The sequence below is a fragment of the Puma concolor genome, chromosome A2 (assembly GCF_028749965.1).
Source record: "Puma concolor isolate L17-30 chromosome A2, mPumCon1.1.hap2, whole genome shotgun sequence".
Taxonomy (NCBI): domain Eukaryota; kingdom Metazoa; phylum Chordata; class Mammalia; order Carnivora; family Felidae; genus Puma; species Puma concolor.
Window position 1 is genome coordinate 166,434,878 of NC_141668.1, and position 24,570 is coordinate 166,459,447.

General features: G+C 57.5%; 2 protein-coding genes across 2 annotated transcripts; both read left to right on the forward strand.

Annotated features, from left to right (window-relative positions):
• The first annotated feature begins 668 nt into the window (after nt 1–668).
• ANGPTL4 (angiopoietin like 4) lies at nt 669–7,023 on the forward strand. The gene is made up of 7 exons (XM_086699248.1): nt 669–1,187; nt 1,384–1,494; nt 1,653–1,770; nt 4,024–4,137; nt 4,506–4,601; nt 4,708–4,989; nt 6,364–7,023. Exons 1-7 carry the CDS (start codon nt 846–848, stop codon nt 6,543–6,545), a joined length of 1,245 nt encoding a protein of 414 aa, XP_086555374.1. The 5' UTR covers nt 669–845; the 3' UTR covers nt 6,546–7,023.
• A 6,782-nt stretch (nt 7,024–13,805) lies between these two features.
• On the forward strand, nt 13,806–24,570 carry RAB11B (RAB11B, member RAS oncogene family). The gene is made up of 5 exons (XM_086699249.1): nt 13,806–13,953; nt 21,183–21,378; nt 22,262–22,455; nt 22,783–22,863; nt 23,534–24,570. Exons 1-5 carry the CDS (start codon nt 13,914–13,916, stop codon nt 23,677–23,679), a joined length of 657 nt encoding a protein of 218 aa, XP_086555375.1. The 5' UTR covers nt 13,806–13,913; the 3' UTR covers nt 23,680–24,570.

Below are 24,570 nucleotides of genomic sequence, written 5' to 3' on the forward strand. Positions count from 1 at the left end.
GTTTCTGCTTTGATACAGGAAAAGGCTCACACACTGCAGACCCTGGGTGGGGGTGGGGGGCAAGCGGGGGAGTGAGCCGTGAGCTGGAGTCTGAACAAGAGAGACCGGGAGCCACCCCGAAGGGGCCCTCAGTTGTGGGAAGCGGGATGAGGGACGTCAGGGGATCCGACAAACACATCTGCAGTGACGAATCCTTGAGCGGGAAGGAGCGTGGGAGCCCAGAGTCGTCTCCCTGGTCGTCCAGCCTGGTCGCGAGCTGCTCTCCGAGAAGTCTCCGGGGGCGGGGATGTTTCAGGTGTCCCGGGCATGCCCGGCCTGGCTGGACTCAGCGCACCGGGGCCCTTTCTTATTCGTCTCTCTCCAGCTTTTGACTTGGGGAGGGGGGTGGGGGGTCACGGGTACCGCTGAGCGCGGCGGGTGCAGCGTGGAGGGTTTGGGATTCCGGTGTTTGGAAGGGGGGCCCCGTGAGGGTCACGTCTTCCACGGTCCGCAGAGGAGACGCTCCAGGGCCTGCTGGAGGAGCCAGAGTTTTGCACCCCGAGGGCGCCCCCCCCTCCCCAACTCCCCGGCCGCTGGCTCCCAGAACCCTACCCCCGGCCGCACGCCCCGCCCCCGGCACTCCCTGCGCCCCGCCTCCGAGGCTCCCCTGTCCCTCTCTCCGCGGGCTTATAAAAAGGGGGCGTCGCGGGGACTAGCCAAGCCCCAAAGGCTGGCGGCTGTGATCGGAGCCTTCCTCGCGGCTTCTGAACGCCAGTGAGTCTCCGCCAGGACGCCCGCGTCGCCAGCCCTCGACTCTCCAGCCCGCGCCTCCGCCTTGCGCTCCCGCGTCCAGGCCACCCGGAAGGATGCGCTGTGCGCCGACGGCCTCGGCAGCCTTGGTGCTGTGCGCCGCCACCGCCGGGCTGCTGAGCGCGCAGGGCCGCGCGGCGCCCGCCGAGCCTCCCGAGCCGCCGCGCTTCGCGTCCTGGGACGAGGTGAACGTGCTGGCGCACGGGCTCCTGCAGCTGGGCCACGGGCTGCGCGAGCACGTGGAGCGCACCCAGGGGCGGCTGGGCGCGCTGGAGCGGCGTCTGCGCGCGTGCGGGGCGGCCTGCAAGGAGTCCGGGGCGTCCGCCGCGCCCCCGCGCGCGCCCGAGGGTGTGGGCCCCAGTGGCGAGGCTGCCCCCGAGACCCTCGGCAGCCTGCAGGTACGTGGGCTCCCGCTGCCCTCCTGCGGGTCTCGGAGAGTGTGGGCTGGAGGGGGACGCATCCGGGACTCCCTGGGCTCCCCTGCCCCGGTCTCTCGGGAGGGAGAGCTGGAAGGCCAGACAAGTGACGATGAATGGAGAGGCTGGCCGCAGAAGGCCGGGGCCTCACCGCGGTGCTGTGCGCACGCTCTCCCAGACTCAGCTCAAGACCCAGAACGGCAGGATTGAGCAACTCTTCCACAAGGTGGCCCAGCAGCGGCGGCACCTGGAGAAGCAGCACCTGAAAATCCAGAATCTGCAGAGCCAGGTGCCTGATGCTTGCCCCGGGGTTGGGAGGGAGGCCGAACCTCGTCCTGGGGGGGTGGGGGGGGGGGGTTGTGTGTGTGGACCTAGAGCCAGGCAAGTTGAGGGGCCGGAGCCAGCCAGACCTGACATCCTCCTCCTGTCCTGTCCTGTCCTGTCCAGGTGAGCCTCCTGGCCCCCATGCACCTGGGCCACAGGATGGCCAAGCCTGGCAGGAAGAAGAGGCTACCCAAAATGGCACAGCTCGTTGGCCCTGCTCACAATATCAGCCGCCTGCACAGTGAGTGTCCAGCCCTCTGCTGTCCTCTGGCAATTCCTTCCCCCCAACCACCACCACCACACACACACACACACACACACACACACACCACTCCTGTCCCCCTCCTTGTCCTGGTTCCTGGGTTCCTGGCCCTGGGTTCCTGTGGGCTCACTAGTCTCTGGTAAAGGGCTGATGAGGGCACATCCCATCTCATCATCCCTGACCCTGACCAGGTAGGCCACCCCACCCTTCTTCCTGGCAAGCCAGTGGCTTTCCCCGGAGCCCTGCTGGCCACTAACTGGAGCAGGGCTTGGGGTCTTTAAGAGGGTCCAGGAGGGACTTGAGCTGCAGGGGTGTGGGGAAGGGGGCGGTGCAGGTCAGAGACGCCTTCCTGAAGGTTGGAACCTTCTCTGAGGGCACACTGGTGGACAGGAGGGTGCCAGCTATGGAGCCTGGAGTTCTGACGGTGAAGAGCGATGGCTTCCTGGGAGGGGGATTCTGAGCTGGGGCTCCCCCCAATGGTATCTTGGAGCATAGCTCTAGGAGGCAGGTAACCCCCATCTCCCTGGCCAGACACACCACTCACTTTTGCATCTCTAACAAATCCAGGGCTCCTGCCCCCCACACCTGGTGCCTCACTCTCCTCTTGGTCCCCAAAGTCCCTGATCACCCTGATTCCTGCAGAGAATGAGCCTTTGCCATCAGCACAAGCTCTGGGTCCTTCATTGTGCATCCCAGATCGCCCCAGACCTCCTGCCCGTTACCCCCCCCCCCCCCCCAGCATGTCTCCGTGTGTCTGACACAGGCTCACAGCTCCTGGTGTCTCTGTCCCCACCCTTAGTTCGGGGCTCCAGACCCGGCTGGCTTCCCTGTAGTCCTCCTACCCCATCACCCCGCCTGGCATCCGGGGCTGTCTGCAGCCAACTGGGTAAAAGTTCGGATTCCCCCTTCACACCCTGGGGCTGGCTGCTGGCTGCCGGCTGCCGGCTGCCGGCTCCCTAGTCTTGAAGGCTGCCCCTCCCCCTGCCCTCCCCCACTCTTCCTCCTTCCCCCCCCTGCCCTCCCCCACTCTTCCTCCTTCCCTCACCGGCCCGTAAGGGTCCATACACCGTCCCAACCCCCCTCCCTGCCCCTGCGCCTTGAGGGGCTTTGGAGCAGGCCAGCAGGGGTGGGTCTGGGCTGGGGGATGTGACGGTGGGGGATGCGTGGGTTTGGGGACTCCCAGACCTGGGGCTCAGCCCTGCCAAGTAGGGGAAGGTTCAGAGCTGGAGAGACAAACAGCTCCTTCTAATGGAAGCCACATTGGTGGTTTGGCCGGGTGCCGTCCCCCGATTGGAAGGGAGGAAAGTAGGGGAAAGGGGAGCTGCTCCAGGGGCCGGAAAATGTCTCCAGTCACTCTGGGCCCGCCCCCATCCCCCTTACCCCCACCCTTCAGCGCGGACTTCCCCTCCCCCGGGCGACCTTTTCCCTACTTTCCAGGCTCGACTGGGGGCGGGGACTTCACAGCCTTTGGGCACAGCCCAGCCATCCCTCCCTCCTCTTTCCCTCCCTTGTCTTCCTCCTAGGTTCCTGAGTCCTGCCTTCCCCTTTACCTGGGATCCCAGGTGGGGCCCCTGGCCTTGCAAGCCTCATGCAGAGCGCCCCCCCCCCCCCCCCCAACAGAGCGCTTCTGCTCAGCCCCACTCCTATCTTCTCCACCCTGGCCCGGCTTCTCAATCACTCATGCCTCCAGTCTTTATTAAACACCTACTGTGGGCCAGGATTAACCTGGGCACTGGTGCCAGACTGTGGGCAAAGAGCCACTCTGTCCCTAGCCCCATGGAATCCTCATTCAGTGGCGGGGAGACCACTGGATGACTCCAGTGTTGTGGGCAGGAAGTCCCCGATGCTTCTTTTGGGAGCCTGGCCTGGTCTGGGGGTCAGGGAAGGCATCCCTTCTAGAAGCTGGGATCTTTAGAATGAGGCAAGAAAGTCCTGAGGGAAGATCTCTCTGGCATGTGACTGGCATGTGCAGGCATAGAGATGGGCGTGTGCAAAGTCCCTGTGGCAGGAGAGTGTGTGATACAAGGCTGGCTGTGTGGCCTGAGGTGAGAATGCAGTGTGGGAGGAGGAAGGATGGTGGGTGGCTCAGGGGCCATCCAGGACAGGGGATGCTGTGAACCCAGGATTACCCCCTCATGTCCCCTGTCACCCACTGCCCAGCCCCTAACTTGCCTGTTTCCTGAGACCCCTCCTGCTTCAGTCTCCCCGCCCCTCTCTTTGCCTGCCCTTCAGGGCTGCCCAGGGACTGCCAAGAGCTGTATCAAGAGGGAGAGCGGCAAAGTGGACTGTTCCAGATCCAGCCCCAGGGGTCCCCACCCTTCCTGGTTAACTGCAAGATGACCTCAGGTAGGATGCGCTGGCCCGCCGGGGTGCCCTGCATCCTGTCATGGGCCCTATTGCCATTCCAATCAAATGCAGCTCCCCGCCACCACCCAGGGTTGAGCCAGGTCCAGTGGACCTAGAGAAACTTCCTAGATTTCTAACGCTCCCTCCCTCCCCTCCTCCCTCCTGGGGCCTTGGGACAATGTCTAGGCTGAGCCCCTTGCACATTGGCCAGCCCACCTTTAACCACCTTCTTCTAGTCCTGCTGGGGTGAATGAGAAGACCTTGGCCCTCTCTGGGTTTGGAGGCAGTTTAGGGTTTGAGAGCCAGATGGGAAGTCGGGGTCCCCTGCAAAAAGCGGCCTCCTGATGGCATTGCACCTCTCTGGGCAGATGGAGGCTGGACTGTAATTCAGAGGCGCCAGGATGGCTCCGTGGACTTTAACCAGCCCTGGGAAGCTTACAAGGCTGGCTTCGGAGACCCCCAAGGTGGGTGTTTCCAGCCGGGGGGGGGGGGGGGGGGCGGAGGCAGAGAGGGGAGGAGGGGGCGAGGAGGTGGGTCTGACTCACCGATGGGCCTCTCTCTCCCCTGTAGGTGAGTTCTGGCTGGGCCTGGAGAAGGTTCACCGCATCACGGGGGACCGCGGCAGCCGCCTGGCTGTGCAGTTGCAGGACTGGGAGGGCAATGCTGAGTCTCTGCAGTTCCCCGTCTATCTGGGTGGTGAGGACACAGCCTACAGCCTGCAGCTCACAGCTCCCGTGGCCAGTGAACTGGGTGCTACCACTGTGGCACCCAATGGCCTCTCCCTGCCCTTCTCCACTTGGGATCAAGACCACGACCTCCGTGGGGACAAGAACTGTGCCAAGAGCCTCTCCGGTGAGCAAGCTCTGTGCCTCTCTGTCCTGCCTTGCACCACGAGGTCGAGACCTCCTCTCTCTGCCTCTGTGTTTCCCTGTCCTGCCTTCAGTGCCAAATGCCGTCCGTTCTCTGCCCCCCTTTCTCCTAACTTCCTGTGTGTCTTTGGGCAACTGACTTATTACCCTGTCTCACCTTCGGTTTCCCCGTCTTTAAACTGGGTATGACCACAATGCCCACTCCATAGGATTACCTTGAGATGACATTTGTGGGATAGTGGCCGGCATGTGGCCCAGCCACCAAGATAAACCCTGTGTTGGCTTTTGTTTTTGTTTTTTAGTTTATTTATTTTGAGAGCGAGAGAGAGAGCAAGTGGGGGAGGGGCAGAGAGAGAGGGAGAGAGAATACCAAGCAGGCTCCTTGCTGTCAGCTCAGAGCCTGACCCAGGGCCGGAACTCATGAACCATGAGATCACGACCTGAGCTGAAGTCAAGAGTCAGGTGCTTAACTGATTGACCACCCAGGCCCCCCGACCCTGTTGTAATGAAATTGGAGGCAGAACCCAGGCTCTGTAAAGTGAAACATATGACATTGCTTTTTGGTGGGTCAAAAAACGATGGAATACTAATAATTTTATATGGTTTGATCAAATATAAGTTGAAGAAATGGACGATGATCATAGAAAGTCTTTTTTTTAAATATTTGTTTAATTTTGAGAGAGAGAGAGAGAATGTGCAGGGGAGGGGCAGAGAGAGAAAGGGAGACTGAGAATCCCAAGCAGTCTCCACACTGTCAGTGTAGATGTGGGGCCCAAACTCACGAACCCTGAGATCATGACCTGAGCTGAAATCAAGAGTCAGACACTAACCGACTGAGCCACCCAGGCACCCCAGAAAGTCTTTAATAAACGTTTCCCACGTGTCAGGTACAGAACAGTAACTCGTCACAGTCACAGACACAAAAGCTGTAGTTACTGGGAAGGGGTCCAGAGCCCCGAAACTCCTTTGTCACAACCTGGGGTCCCTCAGGACGTCGTGTGACCATCACTAGAAAAGTCTTCCCCTCTGAAGTTTATAAAGTCCGGGGGGCTCCTGGGTGGTTCAGTCGGTTGAGCGTCCGACTTCAGCTCAGGTCATGATCTCACGGTTCGGGAGCTTGAGCCCCGCATCGGGCTCTGTGCTGACAGCTCAGGGCCTGGAACCTGTTTCAGATTCTGTGTCTCCCTCTCTCTCTGCCCCTCCCCTGCTCACGCTCTGTCTCTCTCTCTCAAAAATACAGATTAAAAACAAAATAAAAAGTTTGTGCAGTCCAACACCCAACCGCCTCTCGGTCCCAGCCTCCGTGGAGGCACAGGGACCCCAGCCTGACCAGTTCCTTTTCCTCTGACCCCGGCAGGTGGCTGGTGGTTTGGCACCTGTGGCCATTCCAACCTTAATGGACAGTACTTCCGTTCCATCCCACACCAGCGGCAGCAGCGTAAGAAGGGCATCTTCTGGAAGACTTGGAGGGGCCGCTACTACCCGCTGCAGGCCACCACAATGCTGATCCAGCCGACAGCGGCTGAAGCAGCCTCCTAGCCTCCCCACTGGGGCCTGGCTCCCAGGCTCGTAGACAACAGTGACTTTGACTCTGGCCCAGCGTGTGGCCACTCCCTGCTCAGGCAGGGGCTCGAGACGGGGGCCATCTGGAGCCTCACGGACAGAGAAGATGCTCACGACTGGAGATGCCCCCTTTCTGAGTGGCGGGGTGCAGGTGATACCCTCTGAGGGCAGAGCTACAGGGTTGCAGGGCACAGAGCCAGGAAGCGTGAGACAGAGGGGCGTTGAGGCCCGCTCCTTGCCCAAGGAGTCGAGGACACAGAGGGACCACTCGGGGGCAGCCGAGCCAGCCCTCGAGGGCGGATTCAGTCACATTGACTGGCTGGGGGACCAGGGCTCCCGCGGGCCCCCAGTGCCCTCACGGTGCTCTCGTGTGTGGGTGCTGTGGGATGAGCCGGTGCCAATGACATCTGGGCGGAGCTCACCAAATTCTTGCAATAAAAGCAACCTCAGCACATTTCGTTCTCCTGTGTCCTTCGGTTTGTTTTAAAAGGGGGCAGTTTCAGAGTCCACATAAATGTGTTCCCAGGGTAGAGGGTGAACACTCCCAGGTCCTTCGAGGACAATGCCGATTGGTCCTACAACTGATTTCAATTTCCTCCATATATTATTTCACGACGTGGATCTCAATTTTTGTTTTTCAAAAACCAAGACCCTCATTCAGTCCTTCTGGAAGCAGGTAATAGAGAAAATGAGAACCCCGCCCCCCCTTTTTTTTAAGTTTATCTATTTATTTATTTATTTTGAGAGAGCTAGAGCATGAGCAGCGGGGGGAGGCAGAGAGAGAGGGAGAGAGGGAAATCCCAAGCAGGCTGCGTTGCCGTCAGTGCACAGAGTCTGACGCAGGGCACCAACCCACGAAACCCTGAGACCGTGACCTGAGCCAAAATCAACAGCTGGATGTTTAACTGACTGAGCCATGCGGGCGCCCTGAGAACGCCTTCTTCATCATACTTAACACATGTGAATCACAATGAACTGTTTAGCACCCAGCCATCTGATAGAAATATAACGTGAGTCATGCATTTTAATTTTTTTCTAATAGTCACATTTAAAAAAAGGGAGAAAATAAACAAAAAAAAAGAAACAGATGAAATTAATTTTAGAAATGTATTTTTATCAAGCCCAATGTAACCAAAATATTATCATTTCAACATGTGAGTGATACACAAGTCATTAATGAGATATTTGACACTGCTTGTTTTCTGTACTAAGGCTTTGGAATCCAGTGTTTAGCTTACACTTATGACACATCTTAATTTGGACTGGCCGTATTGCAAGGGCTCAGTAGCCAAGAGGCTAATGACCACCATATTGGCCAGTACAGTTCTAGTGTTTACATGAAAGCAGTGCTTTGGGTAGATTCTTTACATTTTTTGCCACATCAGCCAAAGTTTTCCTTTAAGTTGGCTCTTTTATTTACTTTTTATTTTTCGAAAATGTTCATTTATTTTGAGAGGGGGATGGGCAGAGAGAGAGAGAGAATCCCAAGCAGGCTCTGCACAGCCTGCACAGAGGCCTGGTGGCTCAGTTGGTTAAGCATCCGACTCTTGGGGGGTGCCTGGGTAGCTCCGTCAGTTAAGCGTCCGACTTTGGCTCAGGTCATCTCACGGTTTGTGAGCTCGAGCCCCACGTCAGGCTCTGTGCTGACAGCTCAGAGCCTGGAGCCTGCTTGGGATTCTGTGTCTCCCTCTCTCTCTCTGCCCCTCCCCCACTTGTGCTCTGTCTCTCTCTGTCTCTCAAAAATAAATAAATAAATGTAAATTAAAAAATTTTAAAAAGCATCCAACTCTTGGTTTTGACTCAGGTCATGGTCTCACAGTTCATGAGTTCGAGCCCCACATCGGGCTCTGTGCTGATGGTGTGGAGCCTGCTTGGAATTCTCTCGAATTCTCTCTCTCTGCCCCTCCCCTGCGCTCTCTCTCTCTCAAAGTAAATAAATAAGCTTTAAAAAAAAGAGAGAGAGAGAGGCCCAACTGACTGAACCACCCAGGGGCCCCTAAGTTGGCTTTTTAAAAAAGTTGGCCTTACGTACATAAAAGTATGTATAGAAACTCAACTCATATTTATAGAGTTCTTACTACATGCCAAACCCTTGTAGTAAGTGCTTGGAAACTAAATCCTAGTGAACAGAAAGATTCCTGCTCTCACCAAGCTTACCTTCAAAGCCCTTCCTATCACAGATAGTTTGGCCTGTAATTGATGGTCCAAAGTGAGGCACTTTTGACTGGGGGGAAAAATACAAACAGTGGTTGACACTGAAAAAATGGGTGGGATTTGACTGAGAAGTGGGCATGAGGCAGCCTTCCCCGGTGACGGTGACGTTCTGAGCCTTCCTAGAGATGGGTTACTCCGCCATATGCCTTTGTCTCTGTGAATGGACACTGAAGATCTATATTGCATTATATGTAATTTTCACCTTAGAAGAAGAAAACACAAAAAGAGCCATAAACGAATATTGAACTCGAGCTGATGACATGCATGCTGAAGTGTTTACAAGGGGAAGTAGACTAATGTATTCAACTTTCTTTCATTTTTTTCCCCAGCTTTTTTAGATACGACTGACATATGATATTGCGTAAGTTTAAGGTGTACAATGTGTTGATTTCATACACCTATATATTGTGAAATGATTACCACCCTAGTGGTAGCTAACACTTCCATCACATCACATAGTTCTCTTTCTTTCTTTCTTTTTGTTGTTGTTGTAAGAACATTTATTTATTTTGTTTATTTGTTGGGAGAGAGAGAGAAAGAGCACAGGAGGAGCAGGTGGGGGGGGGGGCGGGGGAGAGAATCGCAAGAAGGCTCCATACTGCCAGCACGGGGCCGGATGTGGGGCTCAAACTCACAGAAGCATGAAATCATGACCTGAGCCAAAATCAAGAGTTGGATGCTCGACTGACCAAGCCCCCCAGGCACCCCTGTGGTGAGAACATTTAATGTCTCCTCTCTTAGCAACTTTCAAGTACTAACTAAAATCACCATGCGATACATTAGAGTCCTCCAAATTTTCAACTTTCATTGAAATGCATCAAAAAATAAGATGATGGCTGGTTGGATAGAGAGATGGGTGTATAATAAAGCAAAATGTTAATAGTGGAATCTAGGTATTCTCTGTACAGTTCTTTCCATTTTTCTGCGTATTTTTAAAACTTCACAATAAAATGTGGGCAAGAAAATTCTAGCCAGATCCTGTTGCCTTCTGAAGGCTCTCAGCCTGCCTCGGGGCTCTGTATAAAAAGGGGAGATGGGGCTAGAAAACCGTTCAAGATGGATGGATGAGCAAGAAAGAAGCCTTTCTCATTGATAGATGATAAAATACTTCAAAACTGGGAAAAAGTTAAGACTTTCTCAGCTTGTGGGTCAATGCTATTTAATGTATTGCCTACAATTGTCACTCCTATCTTATGGCTTGGAATATGTGATGTCTTATCTCCAGGACACATGTTAGGGAAAGGCAACATCTGTCTGTGTCCTGAGGGCCCAGCTGCTGTGTGTGTGTGTGTGTGTGTGTGTGTGTGTGTGTGTGTTTTGTTCGTTTGTTGTTTTTGTTTTTGTTTTTAAGTAGGCTTCACACCCAGCATGGGGCTTGAACTCACAACACTGAGATCAAGGGTCAGAAACTTCAGACACTTAATCGACTGAGCCACCCAGGTGTCCCTTAGCTGCTGTTTTAACAGGGGAATATATTTTTCTAATATGCCTCCTAAGTGCTCCTAAGGTAGTAGGGGGCCTCTTTTGGTAGAAGAAAAGTCTGTGACTTTCTTCTCCGGTGACTCTTCCTGGATGATGCTGGGACACAGTAACTTCCGTGGGGCCCTGGCTGAGTACGGGTGATGAACTCCTCAGCTGGAGGCCAGACTCCCTCCAGGCTCCTTGTCTGGCGGTGTCCCATACTAGGCGGGCTTGCAGAGTCTCCCTTGAGCCCGTTATGGTTGGAACTGGTGGGAAGTCCCGTCTGTGGAGGTTGGCAGGGGAGGGGGTTCCCCCACCTATGCCATTTCAATTCTCAAGCTCTGCCAAGAAAGCTCATCCCCCCCCCCCCCCCCCAACTGTCCCTTCTCCTCCTCTCTTCCGTCTCCAGGAACAACACAAAGAACAACCACCATGACTGGGAACCAAACAAGAGCCAGGATGTGAATCCAGACCCATTCAGCTCTTCAGCGACATCATTCTCCTGGTTGACTAGAGACTGTGTACTAAAGCTCGATGGCTTCAGCTCCTGCGTCTGGAAAATGGGAGCGGGGGGGGGGCACTGGTACCCCACCCTCCCATTCCCACCCCTTTCTCTTCTCCTGGTGCTGTGAGGATTTCATGCAGCAGTAAATGAAAAGCAGTCCAGGGGCTCCTGGGTGGCACAGTCGGTTAAGCGTCCGACTTCAACCAGGTCACGATCTCACGGTCCGTGAGTTCGAGCCCCGCGTCGGGCTCTGGGCTGACGGCTCAGAGCCTGGAGCCTGTTTCCGATTCTGTGTCTCCCTCTCTCTCTGCCCCTCGCCCGTTCATGCTCTGTCTCTCTCTGTCCCAAAAATAAATAAACGTTGGAAAAAAAAAATTTGAAAAGCAGTCCAGACAGCGTCTGGCTAGTAGTGAGCACACAATATAAACATCAGTCGTCATTACAAATACTATTATCACTCTGAGCTACGCTGCGGGGGGGGGGGGGGGGGGGGGCTGCAGGAGAAGGGACCCTGACTCAGACCGGAGAAAAAGCTTCAGGGTGAAGATGACTTTTCAGGCGATTTTCAAAGAAGGATGAAAATTCCACCAAGAAGGTGGGGGAGGGAGAGGACATTCCAGGAAGAGGACACAGTGACATCAAAAGCCTAGTGACGTCATCGGAAAGTAAAGCTCGCTGGGGGAATCAGTGCATAGCGCCCCCTGTCTGCAGCATTTGGGCAGGAAGTGGGGATGGTGAACTGGGGGCGGGAGGGGGTTTGAGCAGGAATGTGCTCTCCAAGCCAGCCACCCAGGAGTGTGCCGACAAAGCCTGGGAGGGGCCACTCTGGTCTGGCTTCCGGTCTCGGCTTTTTCACCTCTTCTGAGCTCTTGGTCCCTGGATCCAATTCTCCAGTCACCATGGCCATCTGGCTGCTCAGATCCATCAGAGTCTCTCTCTCTCTTGCTGTTGTGTCCCCCCTGAAATGCTGTTCCCACCGTTTCCTCCCCTTTCCCCAAACTTAGGGCAAACGCCATCTGCTCCAGGATGCCTTCCCTGGGTCCCTAGCTAAGGAACGCCACGATCACATAATGTGAGTCATTCCCCTCACTGCACGCCTCCCATTCTGAAACTACCTTGTGCATGTTGTTTACTGGTTTTTCATCTGCCTGACCCCATCAGACTGTCAGCTCTGTGAGGGCTGGGACTTTGTCTCATTCGATACTGTATCCTTAGCACCTAGAGTCCTACCTGGCACTTAGCATGTGCTTAGTAAATGCTTACTAAAGGAAGAACCGAAAGATTTTTAAACAGCAGAGTGAGACAATCTGACTTATGTTTTAAAAAACGGCCCTAGGGGCTCCTGGGTGGCTCAGACAGTTAAGCATCTGACTCTTGATTTGGGCTCAGGTCATGATCTCATGGGTTCCTGAGTTTGAGCCTCCTGTAGAGCCTGCTTGGGATTCCTTCTCTCCCTCTCTCTCTCCCTCTCCTGATTGCGCATGCACTCTCTCTCTCAAATAAATAAACTTTAAAAGATAAGATAAAATAAAAGACTGCTCTGACTGGGGCGCCTGGCTGGCTCAGTCGGTAGAATATATGACTCTTGATCTTGGGGTGGCAAGTTTGAGTACAGGAAAAAGATTCTGTACTGGACAACTGTACTGGTCCAGGGACTAACGACAGGTCTAGGACTGAGGGGGTGAGAAGTGGTCAGAAATTTAGGAGGGAAGAGGAACAGAATAATGCAACTGAGGGAAAAGAGGGGAGGAAGAAGCAGGGGACTAAGAGAGGAGGAGAGAGAGGAGTTCATGACCTTTGGCTGTGAGATGGGCATTGGAGCAGCACGAGGTAGGGGGTGGTGTGGGGAGAGCATAGTCACAGGGGGAGGAGTAGACCTGGAAGAAGAGACCAAATTAGTGTCTGAGATGCCTGTTGGACAATCCAGGGATGAGGGCTAGGAGGCAATTATAATAATTACAATTATGGTCATAACAAAATAACTAGCACAGAGCTCTCTGGTTATATTATTCATCACTGATCAACTATACATTGAGCACTGGGGACACAGCACCCACAGTGACAGACAGTCCTTGCCTTCATGGGGCTGATGTTCTGCTGGCAGGGGACTAAAGAGATTACTGGATCAAGAAATACATATATATATATGTATTTATATATATATATATATATATATATATATATTTCTTTTTTTTTTTTTTTAAATAAGCTCTACGCCCAACGTGGGGCCCAAACTCCCCACCCTGAGATCAAGAGTCATAGGCTCCACCGACTGGGCCCGCCAGACACCCCCAGAAATACATAATCTAATGTCAGGTAGTGATAAACCCTCGGGGTGGGGAGGTGGGGATGCGAAATAAAACAAGGCGAGGATTTAGAGAAGGGGAGATCATGTTGGAGAGAGTCTGACGTCCAGGAAGGATTTCATAAATATTTGTTAAAGACTTAATGACAGAAAGTGGATGGTTGATTTACTGAGTGTTTAGGGAATTGATCTAGTTATCCTCAAAAGATTCCAGGAGGTGAGTTCCTTCCGTTATGTAGCGGAGAAAACTGAGGTAGAGGGGTATCTTAATGACTCAGAAACGTAGTGATGGAAACCCAACCAAGGGAGGACAGGGAAACACTAGGTGGAAATCCCCCCTCCCCCACCAGCTCAGAGGCCCCCGGAAACGGTCATTTGCCAGGGCGGAGGAGGCAGAGCAGAGCGTATTGACCTATGACGTCATCGGGACGTTAAATAGCGTAACATCACCTGGACGTAGACCCATTTCCCTTCCCGGACAGGTCCTCTGGTACTCCGGGACCTCCTGAATCAGGCCTCTCATTGGTTACTCGCTCCATCAATCTGTTTCATTCTTACAGTCTTCCGCCCCGCCTTCCAGAGCCCACCTCTGATAGGCTGACGCGGACGTCACTTCAAAAAGGTCCGCATTCCTTCCGCCTTTCTCCAGGAGACCGAGGGCGAGAGGGGTGGATCCCAGGCAGCGCCCACCCCTGAGGCTCTGCTTCCGCCTGTAATTGGCTGCCCTGGGTGCCGGTCGCTACGCCACCCGCCTCTTATTGGTCATCTATCCGCCGCTCTGCGCGGCGCCGGCTCCGCCCCCGTCGGGTGTTTGTGGTGGGGCTGCGGAGTCGCCGATCCCGCCGGAAGCGCCAGGACAATGGGGACCCGGGACGACGAGTACGACTACCTATTCAAAGGTGCGGTCGGTGGGACACAAACGGGCGAGGGGACGACGGGGAGGTGGCGGACCGAGGCTGCGCTCCAGACCGCTGGGCCCAGGCCGGAGCCCGGGACTTGGGGCCCGGCGGGTCAGGCAGCCGGGAAGGCCAGGGAAGTCTGGGCTCAGTCAGCTTTGCGGACCGGACCGGCGGCCCAGAGAGGCCTGGGGGCCTTGGATGCGCCGAGGCGGGGCTGGGGCCGAGAGGGGGTGGGGCCCGAAGCGGTGGGAGAGGCCGTTAGGGGCGGGGCCTCCGGGAGCCGGGCCTCCCCAGCGTTTGGCGGGCCGGGCTGGGTGGAAAGCTCCATTCGAGACGGGGGCGGGGCCGCCAGAGGCGGGGCTAGGGCGTGGTGGGCGTGCCCAAGAAGTGGGCTGGGACGGGGCAGGTGGGGGTGGTGCTCTCGCGGAGTGGGAGGAACCAGCCCTGATTGGTAGCAGCATGTCTGGGGGCGGGAAGAGACGGCAAGGTAGGGGTTGAGGTGTGTGGTAGGGGACCCTGGAGTGGGGTGCTGACCCAGAATTGCTTGGAGGGGCGCCTGGCGGGGGGACTGTGTGTGCCAGGCTTGCTGGTTAACCGCAACAATTATCTTTGAGCTCTCAGAACTCTTAATTATCGAAGTACCCGCCCTTTCCCAAGCATTCCCGCTCATGAATTCGTTGCATGAATTCACCCCAGCTCTGTGAAGTCGTCGGTATTCTCCAGCCTCTCTCTGTGGACTTGGAAACTGAGACCCAGAGAGAGAGGGCACGTGTTGGAGCAGGATTTGAATCCAGGTCAGCTGTGGGCTTTACCACCTAAGGAGTATATATGGGACTAATAAGCTTATCAGACCACCTCTCCCCACACATGCGCACTGGTAGGCCTGCTTTCCGCCAGCCTGCTGGAGGATCGTCCCTGCCCAAGGGACAGAGGGCTCTAGAGCCTCGAGTGAGGCCTCGGCAGATCAGGCAGCCATTGCTGGCCTAGCTCCCTCAGCCTGCAGCCCCAGCTGGGAAGACTCCCGCCATCCACATCGCTGGCGTTGTGCACTGATTTCAGAGTCACTGGCTTCACGGTGCCAACCTGGGCTTTGGCCAGGTCCCGTGCTGTCCGTTCTGGGCTCCCTGGACGACAGTGGTTGCCTTTGATAGCTACCCTGGGGCCCCGTGACACACCGTTGTCCTGCTGCCTGCCGCTTGAGGGTCTGCCTCCCACACCAGCTGTTGGTATCTCCCCCTCGTTGGGCAAGCGTGGAGATCCCTGGGAGGGCAGTCTGTGTCCGTCGCTGACCATTGTGTCTGTGGTCTCCTCTAACACGTTGGGGCTGGGAGCCTGGGGATCTTGGGGCTGTGGAGAGCCAGGTGGAGCGCTCCCTACCTGGGATATCCATGTGGTGAGAGGCTTCTGGGCTGGGGGGAGGGCCCATGCAAAGGCCCAGAGTTGGCACACAGCACCGTGGGCCCAAGGAGCTGTGTGCAGGCTGATGCGTCACTGGCAGGTGAAGCTGTGTGGTCAGCAAGCATGAGTCCAAGGCCTGACTGAGCCTTGGGGTCTCACGTTAGGGGCCGGGGAAGCTCAATCAGGGCTTTGGGGACTGGCGACAGGTGGACCGGACTCCATCCTGCTGCAGCTGGTGCCCGGAGGCCACTGCTCCCCAGGTCCTGACTGGTCACCCGCCTGGATGGGGACCCCCCCCAGGGCAGGGGGCGTTTCCCCAGGAGTCACCGCCAGGTTTTGATGGTCCTTTCCCACTTGTTATTTTCAAGCACTTGCTGTTATAAATAACTCAGCTCAGTGTTTTTCCCAGTCATCTTTTGCCCTTTGGGTTATTTCTTTGAAGTACGTTCCCAGAAGCACCGTTACTGGGTCAGGGGCAGTGGGGCGGCTGTGTGCTTCCCGGGACTCAATCTCCAGAGTCTGCTTCCTGGAAACACAGATCTGACTTCTGCGGCAATTGGCAGGGGTGGGGGTGGGGAGGTTGCCTGTCCTGCTTTCCTCCCCCACTGGCCTCGTTTCCCGAGTTGGCAGGTGCCCTGCTGACCTTTCCAAGCAGAGTTAGGAGTGAAAGTCTAACCCACAAGGTCAGTACTTCCCAGACTGCGGTCATCTGAGACCACCTATCCACACGGATGCCTTATTGGAGGTCTCCTCATTGTCTTTTCATGTATGTCTTTAAATCCACTCGGTTTTTCACTCACTTAAACGGGAAAAGGAAACTGGGTGGGTCTGGCACATACAGAAGAAAGGAAAAGAAGCCAGCAGGTAGGCAAGCCACCACTGTCCCATCACTTGCCAGTGACAAGACAGCTGAGACAGAAACATGAATATACTGTCGCCCCGGACCCTCCTAAGACCCCTGTGGCCTGCAGAGGGGCAGGTCTGGGCATTAGACAAGTGCACAAGGTAAGAGTGTACCAGAAGGGGTGACAGGGGCCAACTTTCTTTTTTGTTTGTTTGTTTGTTTTTTATCAAATGTTTCTTTTTGAGAGAGAGAGAGAGAGAGAGTGTGCATGAGCAAAGGAGAGGCAGAGAGAGAATCCCAAGCGGGCTCCATGCCATCTGCACAGAGCCCAACGAGGGGCTTGAACTCACGAACCGTGAGATCATGACCTGAACCAAAACCAAGAGTCAGATGCTTAACCAACTGAGCCACCCAGGCACCCCACAGGGGCCAACTTTCTGACCTTGAGGCTTGCCAGCCCTGCTTCCTGGTGGGAGGGGGCCATTCAGGAGCAGGGGGGCCAATGATCCTCCTGCCCCCAACCCTGTGCTCAGCCTCCCCCAGGCTTTAGTCACCTTCTGGCCCTTCCCTTGGCACGGAGAGGCCACACTTTTCACCCGGGACACAGCCTGCGCCTTGTTTAGCCCTCCTGCCACCGCCTTGGTTATGTTGGCAGCCACATCACACGTTAGCTCCCTTGACCTCCAAGACCAAGGCCAATAGAATCCCCCTGGGTGTTTTCCTCACTGCACATTCCCCTCCTCCCGCAGGAGTAAGGTTGTTTATTTGTACCTAATTATAGATCTGCACGTTTATCCTGCTAACATTTTATCCTGTCAGCCATGGGGCTATTTTCCCAGCCTGCAGATCAATCCCTGGGGGCCACCTCTGACCTCTCTTCTGGTAGGCCAGGCTGCGGGGTCCACAGCGGGAGCAGCTATGTCCCCAAGGGCCGCCGAGGACTTCCTAGAGCCCCTGGCCACTCACCTAGCCTGTGAGGATGTGGGTTGAAGTGGGACGCTGCTGAGGTAGCCCAGGACCTTGTCCTCCAGGCTTTGTCTACCCCTGGACCGTCTTCAAGTCCTTTTGGGAAAGGGGTCGAGCAGAGAGTTGCAGCTGGCACCCAGGGAACAGGCCAGGCCCCAGTGCTCACCCGCCTCTGCTGAGTGCTTCCGAGGCAGCCTCCTGGCTCTCCAGCCCGGGCAGGGCCCCCACCAGACCCGCCGGTAAGGACCCAAGCGCACCATCTTCCTCCGGTGAGCAGCCTTCCCTGTGTCCTGGCTTTGGGCACCTGTCTGTCGTCTACTCTGATGCCCCAGGACATGGCTGTGGCAAGATTGCCCCCAAGCGCCAGTCCCTGGGGCCTGGGATGGTCAGGGCTGGCTTTCTGCAGGAGAGGCAGGGTCCTGTTCTTGCTGGAGTAGGGGACCCAGCTCCCCTATCCCCGCAAATGGCCACTCAGTCCATGAGTGTCCTGAGTGCAGGCTCCAGGGGTGCCGTGCTATCGTGGGGCAGGTCAGAGGACCCTGGGCTTTAAGAGGTGCCAGCTCCTTGTTTTTGCCAACTGGGCTTGCCTGCTCTGCCAGCCAAATGGCATGTCCAGGGAGGCAGTTTCCCTGGCCATTGGTGCCACCAACTTCTGTGGAAATTCTACGGGCTGTGTCCTCAAGGGCCCTTTATTTCCCCCAAGACAGTAGATCACTTGTGCCTTGGACAATGCCGTTCTCATTCCCAGCCTGCACAAGGGGCCAGCCTGGCCACTGCCCCACCGGCCACCTCTCTGCATTGGGCACCGTGTGCCAGGGACTGTCCAAGCAGCCTGGCTTTCCCGTCGTTCATCTGGGCCATGGCTGGTGGCTCTCATCCTGCTCTGGCCTCCACTTTCTCACTGGGGGACCCTGGACCAGGAACTTTGTCACTCTGGGTTGAGTGTCCCCAACTGTAGAAGGGGAATGATAATATGAACATTTGTCCCAGGGGTGGCCCTGAGAACACAGTCACAAAGCCTTTAGGGCTGAGCCTGGCCCGAGGTGCTAAGGGGCTTGTTGGCTAGGCCACAGCAGAGTGGGTGGGGCCAAGGGGACTCTGAAGTTGTATAGTTGTGCCAAGGCTGGGAAGGGAGGGAGCAGGTAGGGGTGGGGATACAGGGCAGGGCCCAAAAGGCACCCTCTTGGTCATTTCCTGTTCTATTCCTAAGGGTATAAAAATTGTGAGCACACCCCTCCAGCCTTGGCCAGGTCCCCCTGGCCGCGTGGGAAGGAGGGGAGGGCTTGGGGGTGTAGGTGGTGGGCCCCACAGCATGGCTGAGAGCCACGGGCCCATGTCCGTCCCCACTCTTTCCACCTTTCTCTCAAGTCAGCTCGCCATCTTCTGTTGGGCACCCCCAGTGTCACAAGAGAACACTGGCCCTGTTATCATAGGTGCCGTGGGCCAGGCCACATGGTTGTTTGAGGGGAGAGGAGAGGCCTGACTTGAGGGGTTTTGAAGGATGAGCAGGAGTTTGCCATGTATTCCAAGGGTCAGGAAGCCTCCCCCGCCCCTGAGCTCAGCCCTGGATGCAGAAGACATGGGTTCAAATCCTGATGGACAGCTTTCCAGCCAGGAGGACCTGGGCAAGTCACTGTCTGGTGAGCATGGTTGGGAGGTAGGAGCGAGCCTGCGTTAGGCTTGGCATTCTCCCACTTCCTAACCCGTAAAGGTTACATGAGACATGTGTGAGGGGGGTCCAATCAAGGGCTTTCTTAGTACAGACTCATTAAAAAAAAATTTTTTTTTTTAACACTTATTCATTTTTGAGAGTGAAAGAGACAGAGCATGAACAGGGAAGGGGCAGAGAGAGAGAGGGAGACACAGCATCCGAAGTAGGCTCCAGGCTCTGAGCTGTCAACACAGAGCCCCATGCAGGGCTCGAACCCACAGACTGCGAGATCATGACCTGAGCTGAAGTCAGACGCTTAACCGACCGAGTCATCCCAGTACAGGCTCATTAAACATTCTTCTTGCTCTTAGTGTTCTTGGCTCTAAAGTAGCCGGCCGAGAGAGGGTGCTGGGTCCTGGGTGCCTTGCCTGCCTCCTCACCTGCGGCCTGAGGATGGTAACCTGGGCATCTTCCAGGGGGCAGGGAGGCTGGGACGCTCCACCGGCCGCCTTGGCATCGGTTCATTCTGCAGGTGTGGATCAGGTGCTTCCTGCGTGCTGGGCGCTGCACCAGGCCGGGACCCAGCAGGGAAGGAGACTGACTGAGGTTCCTGCCCTTGTAGCCCAGTGGGAAAGACTAAATAAATAAGTGAAAGCTGCAGTGTGAGAGAGTGGGGAGAGCTGTGGAGGAAGTCAGGTGGGGCAGGGAGTGGGCTTTTAAGCGGATGGCAGCGAAGCCCTCTTTGGTCGAGTGCCATCAGAGGGACCACACCGAGGAGGCGAGGGCAGACACCAGGCAGGTACCTGGGGAAGAATGGTCCAGGCGAAGTGCAACGTGCCCGTGTATCTCCTAGTCCTGGTGAGGAGGCCCGTGTGGCAGGAGCAGAGTGGGCGAGAGGGAGAGAGGGAGGAGGGGAGGGCAGGGAGGGCACGGGGCAGGTCATGCAAGGCTCTGTGGGTGGGCCTGGACTTGGACTTTTACCCCAGGGAGGAGGGCGCCCTGGAAGGCTGTGGGCAGAGGAGGGCGGGGCCTGGCTTGGCAGCTCACAGGCGCCCTCTGGTGGCCTCCAGGAAAACAGCCTGTTGGTACGAGCGTAACCACCAGGGCTGCGGAGGGACGCGTGTGTTGAGACCAGAGTGGGGGCAGTGACGCCGGTCAGAAGCCGTGGGAATTTGGGCATGCACATATACAACTTTCCACCGAGGAAAAACTTTTAACTAGGGCTGTGGGTGACCAAGCCTACAGCCCCCGTGACTTTCCACTGGACAGACCCACCCTTGGGTGCCAGAGCCCAAGGCCCCCACTTGTAGTTTCTGCCTGGGGTCTCTGGCCAGACAGCTGCGTACTGTTTCTTCTACGTTGTACGTATAGCCGCGCGTGCGTGTGCGGCACATACACTGTGCACACACAGAGGTGAGACTACCTGGGTCTAAGGACAGCCTCTTGGGCTCAGACTCCTGGACCATGTCATGTGGCCCTGTCACAGAGCCTGGGGCACCTTGGTCCCTAGAGGCAATGCTTCTATGGCTGGGGCAGGAAACTTGGGAAAGAGAGGGATAAAGGCAGAGACTGGAGGGGCCTGCTCTGCCCTCTTCAGGACGACTCTTGCTCTGGATGTCTGCAGAAAGGGCTGACTCTGGGGCCGTGGGGGTGGCGGGCTCTGTCCCCTCCCAGCTGCATCCAGAGGGCACATTCCTGTTCCGCATGAGCCAGCTGTGACTGTGCTGGGGCCCGAATGTGGATTGGCTTGCAGCAGCTCTCCAGAAGGAAGCAGAGGGTGGGCGCGGGGGTGAGGCTTCCCATTTCCTGTTACTTGCAGCTCCAGAGACAGACCCCTGCAGGTAAGAACCTAGGGGAACTGTAGTAATAACCGCTCCCCTGCCTGTCTTAGCACGCTAGATGCTAGCGGAGTTCTGATCCTGCCATTTCTCCTCGAGTCCCCCTCTTGCAGAAAAGGCAGCTCAGAGAGGTTAAGTGACTTGCCCAAGGTTGCCCAGCCCTGGAGCTTTTTTGGCCACTGGGCTGCCGTGGAGCCAGTTCAGGGGTTCTGAGTGGGATCCCCACCCTGCCTGCCTGCCTGCCAGAATGTCTGGGTCCCTACACCGCAGCTGAGGCAGCTCTGCTCTGAAGAGACCAGAGACGGCAGGGGTGTCGTGCTGTCCGCAGTGGCTGTGCTTCTGGAAGCCCAGAGCCTCTGCTTCTGCCCCGGGAAAGGCGGTGCCTCGGGCTCCGACCGCCCCGATGTCGGTTTCCAAGCTGGCTCCGCACCTGGGACGCCACCGTTCTATAGGTGGCCGTGGGTGGTGTGTGGGCCTTGGCTCGGGAACGCCGGCCCGCAGAGTCTTACCCGTGTCCCTCCTGCCCCCAAAGTGGTGCTCATTGGGGACTCAGGCGTGGGGAAGAGCAACCTGCTATCACGCTTCACCCGCAACGAGTTCAACCTGGAGAGCAAGAGCACCATCGGCGTGGAGTTTGCTACCCGCAGCATCCAGGTGGACGGCAAGACCATCAAGGCGCAGATCTGGGACACCGCCGGCCAGGAGCGCTACCGTGCCATCACCTCTGCGTGAGCGACAGGGCCGGGGTGATGCAGGCAGCCGTGGGTGGGGGGGCCCCTGGGGAGAAGGATGGGTAGGAGTCGCATCGGAGGAGGAGAGAGCGGATCTCTGAGGGCGGGGGGCCCGCAGTGGAGGGACAAGACCCCCAGGAGCTAGGGGATCCTCAGGAAGACCCGTGTGCCCAGTCTCGGCCACTCTGTGACCCCGGGGCAGGCATGTCCTGCAGTGTCTCTGGCCCCCGGAGTCCCGTGAAGCCCTGCGGTTTTGCTGGGAGCTGGCTGCACGATGAGAGTTGTTACCCCGGACCGGCTTGGGCCCCTGTGGCCGCTCGCCAGCCCTGCCTGCCTTCCCTCAGCTTCCCTCTGCGCTTCAGCTCCCACCTGGTCCCACACCTGTCCTGTCCTCCCACGCAGCTCTCGGTGCTCCCCGGCCACCAGTACCCACTGGGGCTGCCTCTTCCCAGACCTTCCCTGTCAGTCAGCTGCGTCCTCCGGACTCCCCCCGCTGGTCACCTTCTCATGTCCTTAATCCCTCGGGATGGGTGTGTGTCCGTCAGCCTCCTTGGTGGTCAGGCTGGCCGAGCCTTTGGTGGGCGCTGGAGCTCTTGCCCAGCAGTGGCCCTTTCCTTCTCCCCTTTTGTGGCTGACCCCAAGGGTGTCTTCTGACTTTGGGTCCCAGACTACTTCCTCTGGTCCCATATTCCCCAGCTGAACCTGGGGAGCAGAGCCTGAACCTCGGGATACAAGCATCTCCTGTGAGGCCACCACGGCTGCCCCTCGGGCGGGCCCTGTGCCTCCTGCTCTGTGTGTGGGCTGAGGAATGCCGCCCCCGGAGCCTGGTGCAGGGAACTGGCGGCCGGCTCAGGCTTGGGCCCCGCGTCCTGCCCCACAGCTACTACCGCGGCGCGGTGGGTGCCCTGCTGGTGTATGACATCGCCAAGCACCTGACCTACGAGAACGTGGAGCGCTGGCTGAAGGAGCTGCGGGACCACGCCGACAGCAACATCGTCATCATGCTGGTGGGCAACAAGAGTGACCTGCGCCACCTGCGGGCCGTGCCCACTGACGAGGCTCGTGCCTTTGCAGGTGAGTCACGCTGGGCTGGAGCAGGTGAGGCTGGGGGCTGCCGGGGCTTCCCCCATGGGCCACATTCCCGAAAGGCATGTGACTGAGGCATCGGAGAAGCATCTGGAAGTCAGGCAGCACCCCCACCCCGGCCCCTGCCATCTTCCCTGTCTGTGCCCACGGCCTCAGTGCCAGCTTCCCCTTCCTGATGCGTGGGCATCTCAGTCCTCTCTCTTTGACCCCAACCCTTCTTTTTCCTGGGCCAGGCAAGCAGGGTCCCCGAGAGGGCACAGGACAGCACCCTCCACCACCTTCCCGCTCACCTGGGCATTATTCTTTTTGTTCCAGAAAAGAACAACTTGTCCTTCATTGAGACCTCAGCCTTGGATTCCACCAACGTAGAGGAAGCTTTCAAGAACATCCTCACAGGTGGTCACAGGGCCTGGCTGAAGCCATGGTGGCCCCCCGCGTGCCTGGGGAGGGCGGGCGTGACGGGAGCACCGGCCACTGGGGTTGCAGGCTCCGGAACATAACCTCTGGAGCTTTATTCTTTAAACCTGTGAGTGGGTCTGGACTGAGAACAGACATGGCGTGCTCCATGGCCTCAGGCCAGATCGCGGCCCTGCTGTCACTCAGGACATAGAGACTCTCCCTCCACCCAGCTTCTCCAGGGGGCCCTCCCTGGCTTCACCAGAGAACAGCCAGCTTGGGCAGCTGCGGAGCAGGCGGCATCAGGGGCGCAGGGCCCTCGGGCTTCTGAGAGTTTATTCCGGGGGGGCTTGGGGGGGAGCTCTGATCTTACAGGATAAGAGGCCGGGCGTGGGGGAGGGCTATATGTGACCAGATACGGTCTTGCCTTGCTGAGCACACAGCCAGCACTGGGTGAGGGTGGAAACCTCCAGGAGCCCACCCCCTGCCACGGTTCCCCTTGACTTGACGGGGGGGGGGGGGGGGGGGGGGGGGGGGGGGGGCACAGTGGGGGGCGGGGGCAAGGCGCGGGGTCTAGATGAGCCCTGCAGGGGGGCGGGGCGCACAGCGCGCTCACTCCCTGCTCCCCCCACTCCCCCCCCCCCCCCCCCCCCCCCCCCCCCCCCCGCAGAGATCTACCGCATCGTGTCGCAGAAGCAGATTGCAGACCGCGCTGCCCACGACGAGTCCCCCGGCAACAACGTGGTGGACATCAGCGTGCCGCCCACCACCGACGGACAGAAACCCACCAAGCTGCAGTGCTGCCAGAACCTGTGACCGCCCCGCGCCGCCCCGCGCGTGCGTGCACGTCCTCGTCCTCCGCCCGCCCCTCCCCCCGCCGTCCTCCCTGCCCTCCCCTCTCCGCCCCCTCCGTGACTGGCTCCTGCCCTCCCATCGAGCTCCGCATGGCTGGCCGACCGGGGCCCCGGAAGAACAGGAGTGGGCGGCACCTGCCGGCCCGCTCGCTCGAGGAAAGCCGGAAGCCCCGGTTTCTTCTGGGGCCTCCGTGTGCATCTCGGCGGGGCGGGGCGCATGGGCCAGGAGGATGGGCGCACCGAGCGGGCTTCTCCGGTTTTCCACGGCAGACTCCAGGGAGGGATTGCCTCCCGCCCTCTGTGGCCAGTTGGCCCAGCTGGTCCGCGGTCCCCATCCGGAACCCCCTTCCGGGCTGATGCTCGAAGAGCAAGGCGCCAGGGGGCCGGGGCAGGCGGACACTCTCGGCTCTCGGCACCCCTGTCCCCCCACGCACAGCCAGCACCGGCACACGCACCGGCACACGCCTTCGACCTCTCCCGTGCGTGCGCGACTCCAGCTCCCGCCTGTAGATTTATGCTGGGAGAAGAGCCCCCCTCTCCCCCTCCCCCTCCTTTTGCACGCGGCGCGCTCTCCGGCCCTTCCCTGTGCCCCCCTCTGTCTTGTCTCCCGTCTGGTCCGGAACCTGTTTGCAAGTGAAGCAATATCTCCGTGTTTTGTATATACAACCGCTCTTGTAGCCTTTGGTTTTTTGTTATTGTAGAGAAACACAGATTCTTTATACACTTTGTAAGATTTACGCCAAACCCCAGCTCTCGATCTCTTATTCTCCCTGTGGCCCCTGCACTGTTGCCCCGGATGCCTCATTTCTTCAGCCCGTTACTAAAATGTATACTCCGACTTCCTGTACAGAAA

Excerpts from the sequence above, each read along its gene's own strand:
- ANGPTL4 (XM_086699248.1), top strand. The coding sequence starts at position 846 with ATGCGCTGTGCGCCGACGGCCTCGGCAGCCTTGGTGCTGTGCGCCGCC. Across the intron at positions 4,138-4,505 it reads TAACTGCAAGATGACCTCAG|ATGGAGGCTGGACTGTAATT; the intron begins GTAGGATGCGCT and ends CTCTCTGGGCAG. Across the intron at positions 4,602-4,707 it reads TGGCTTCGGAGACCCCCAAG|GTGAGTTCTGGCTGGGCCTG; the intron begins GTGGGTGTTTCC and ends TCTCCCCTGTAG.
- RAB11B (XM_086699249.1), top strand. The coding sequence starts at position 13,914 with ATGGGGACCCGGGACGACGAGTACGACTACCTATTCAAAG. Across the intron at positions 13,954-21,182 it reads GTACGACTACCTATTCAAAG|TGGTGCTCATTGGGGACTCA; the intron begins GTGCGGTCGGTG and ends CTGCCCCCAAAG. Across the intron at positions 22,456-22,782 it reads CGAGGCTCGTGCCTTTGCAG|AAAAGAACAACTTGTCCTTC; the intron begins GTGAGTCACGCT and ends TTTTTGTTCCAG.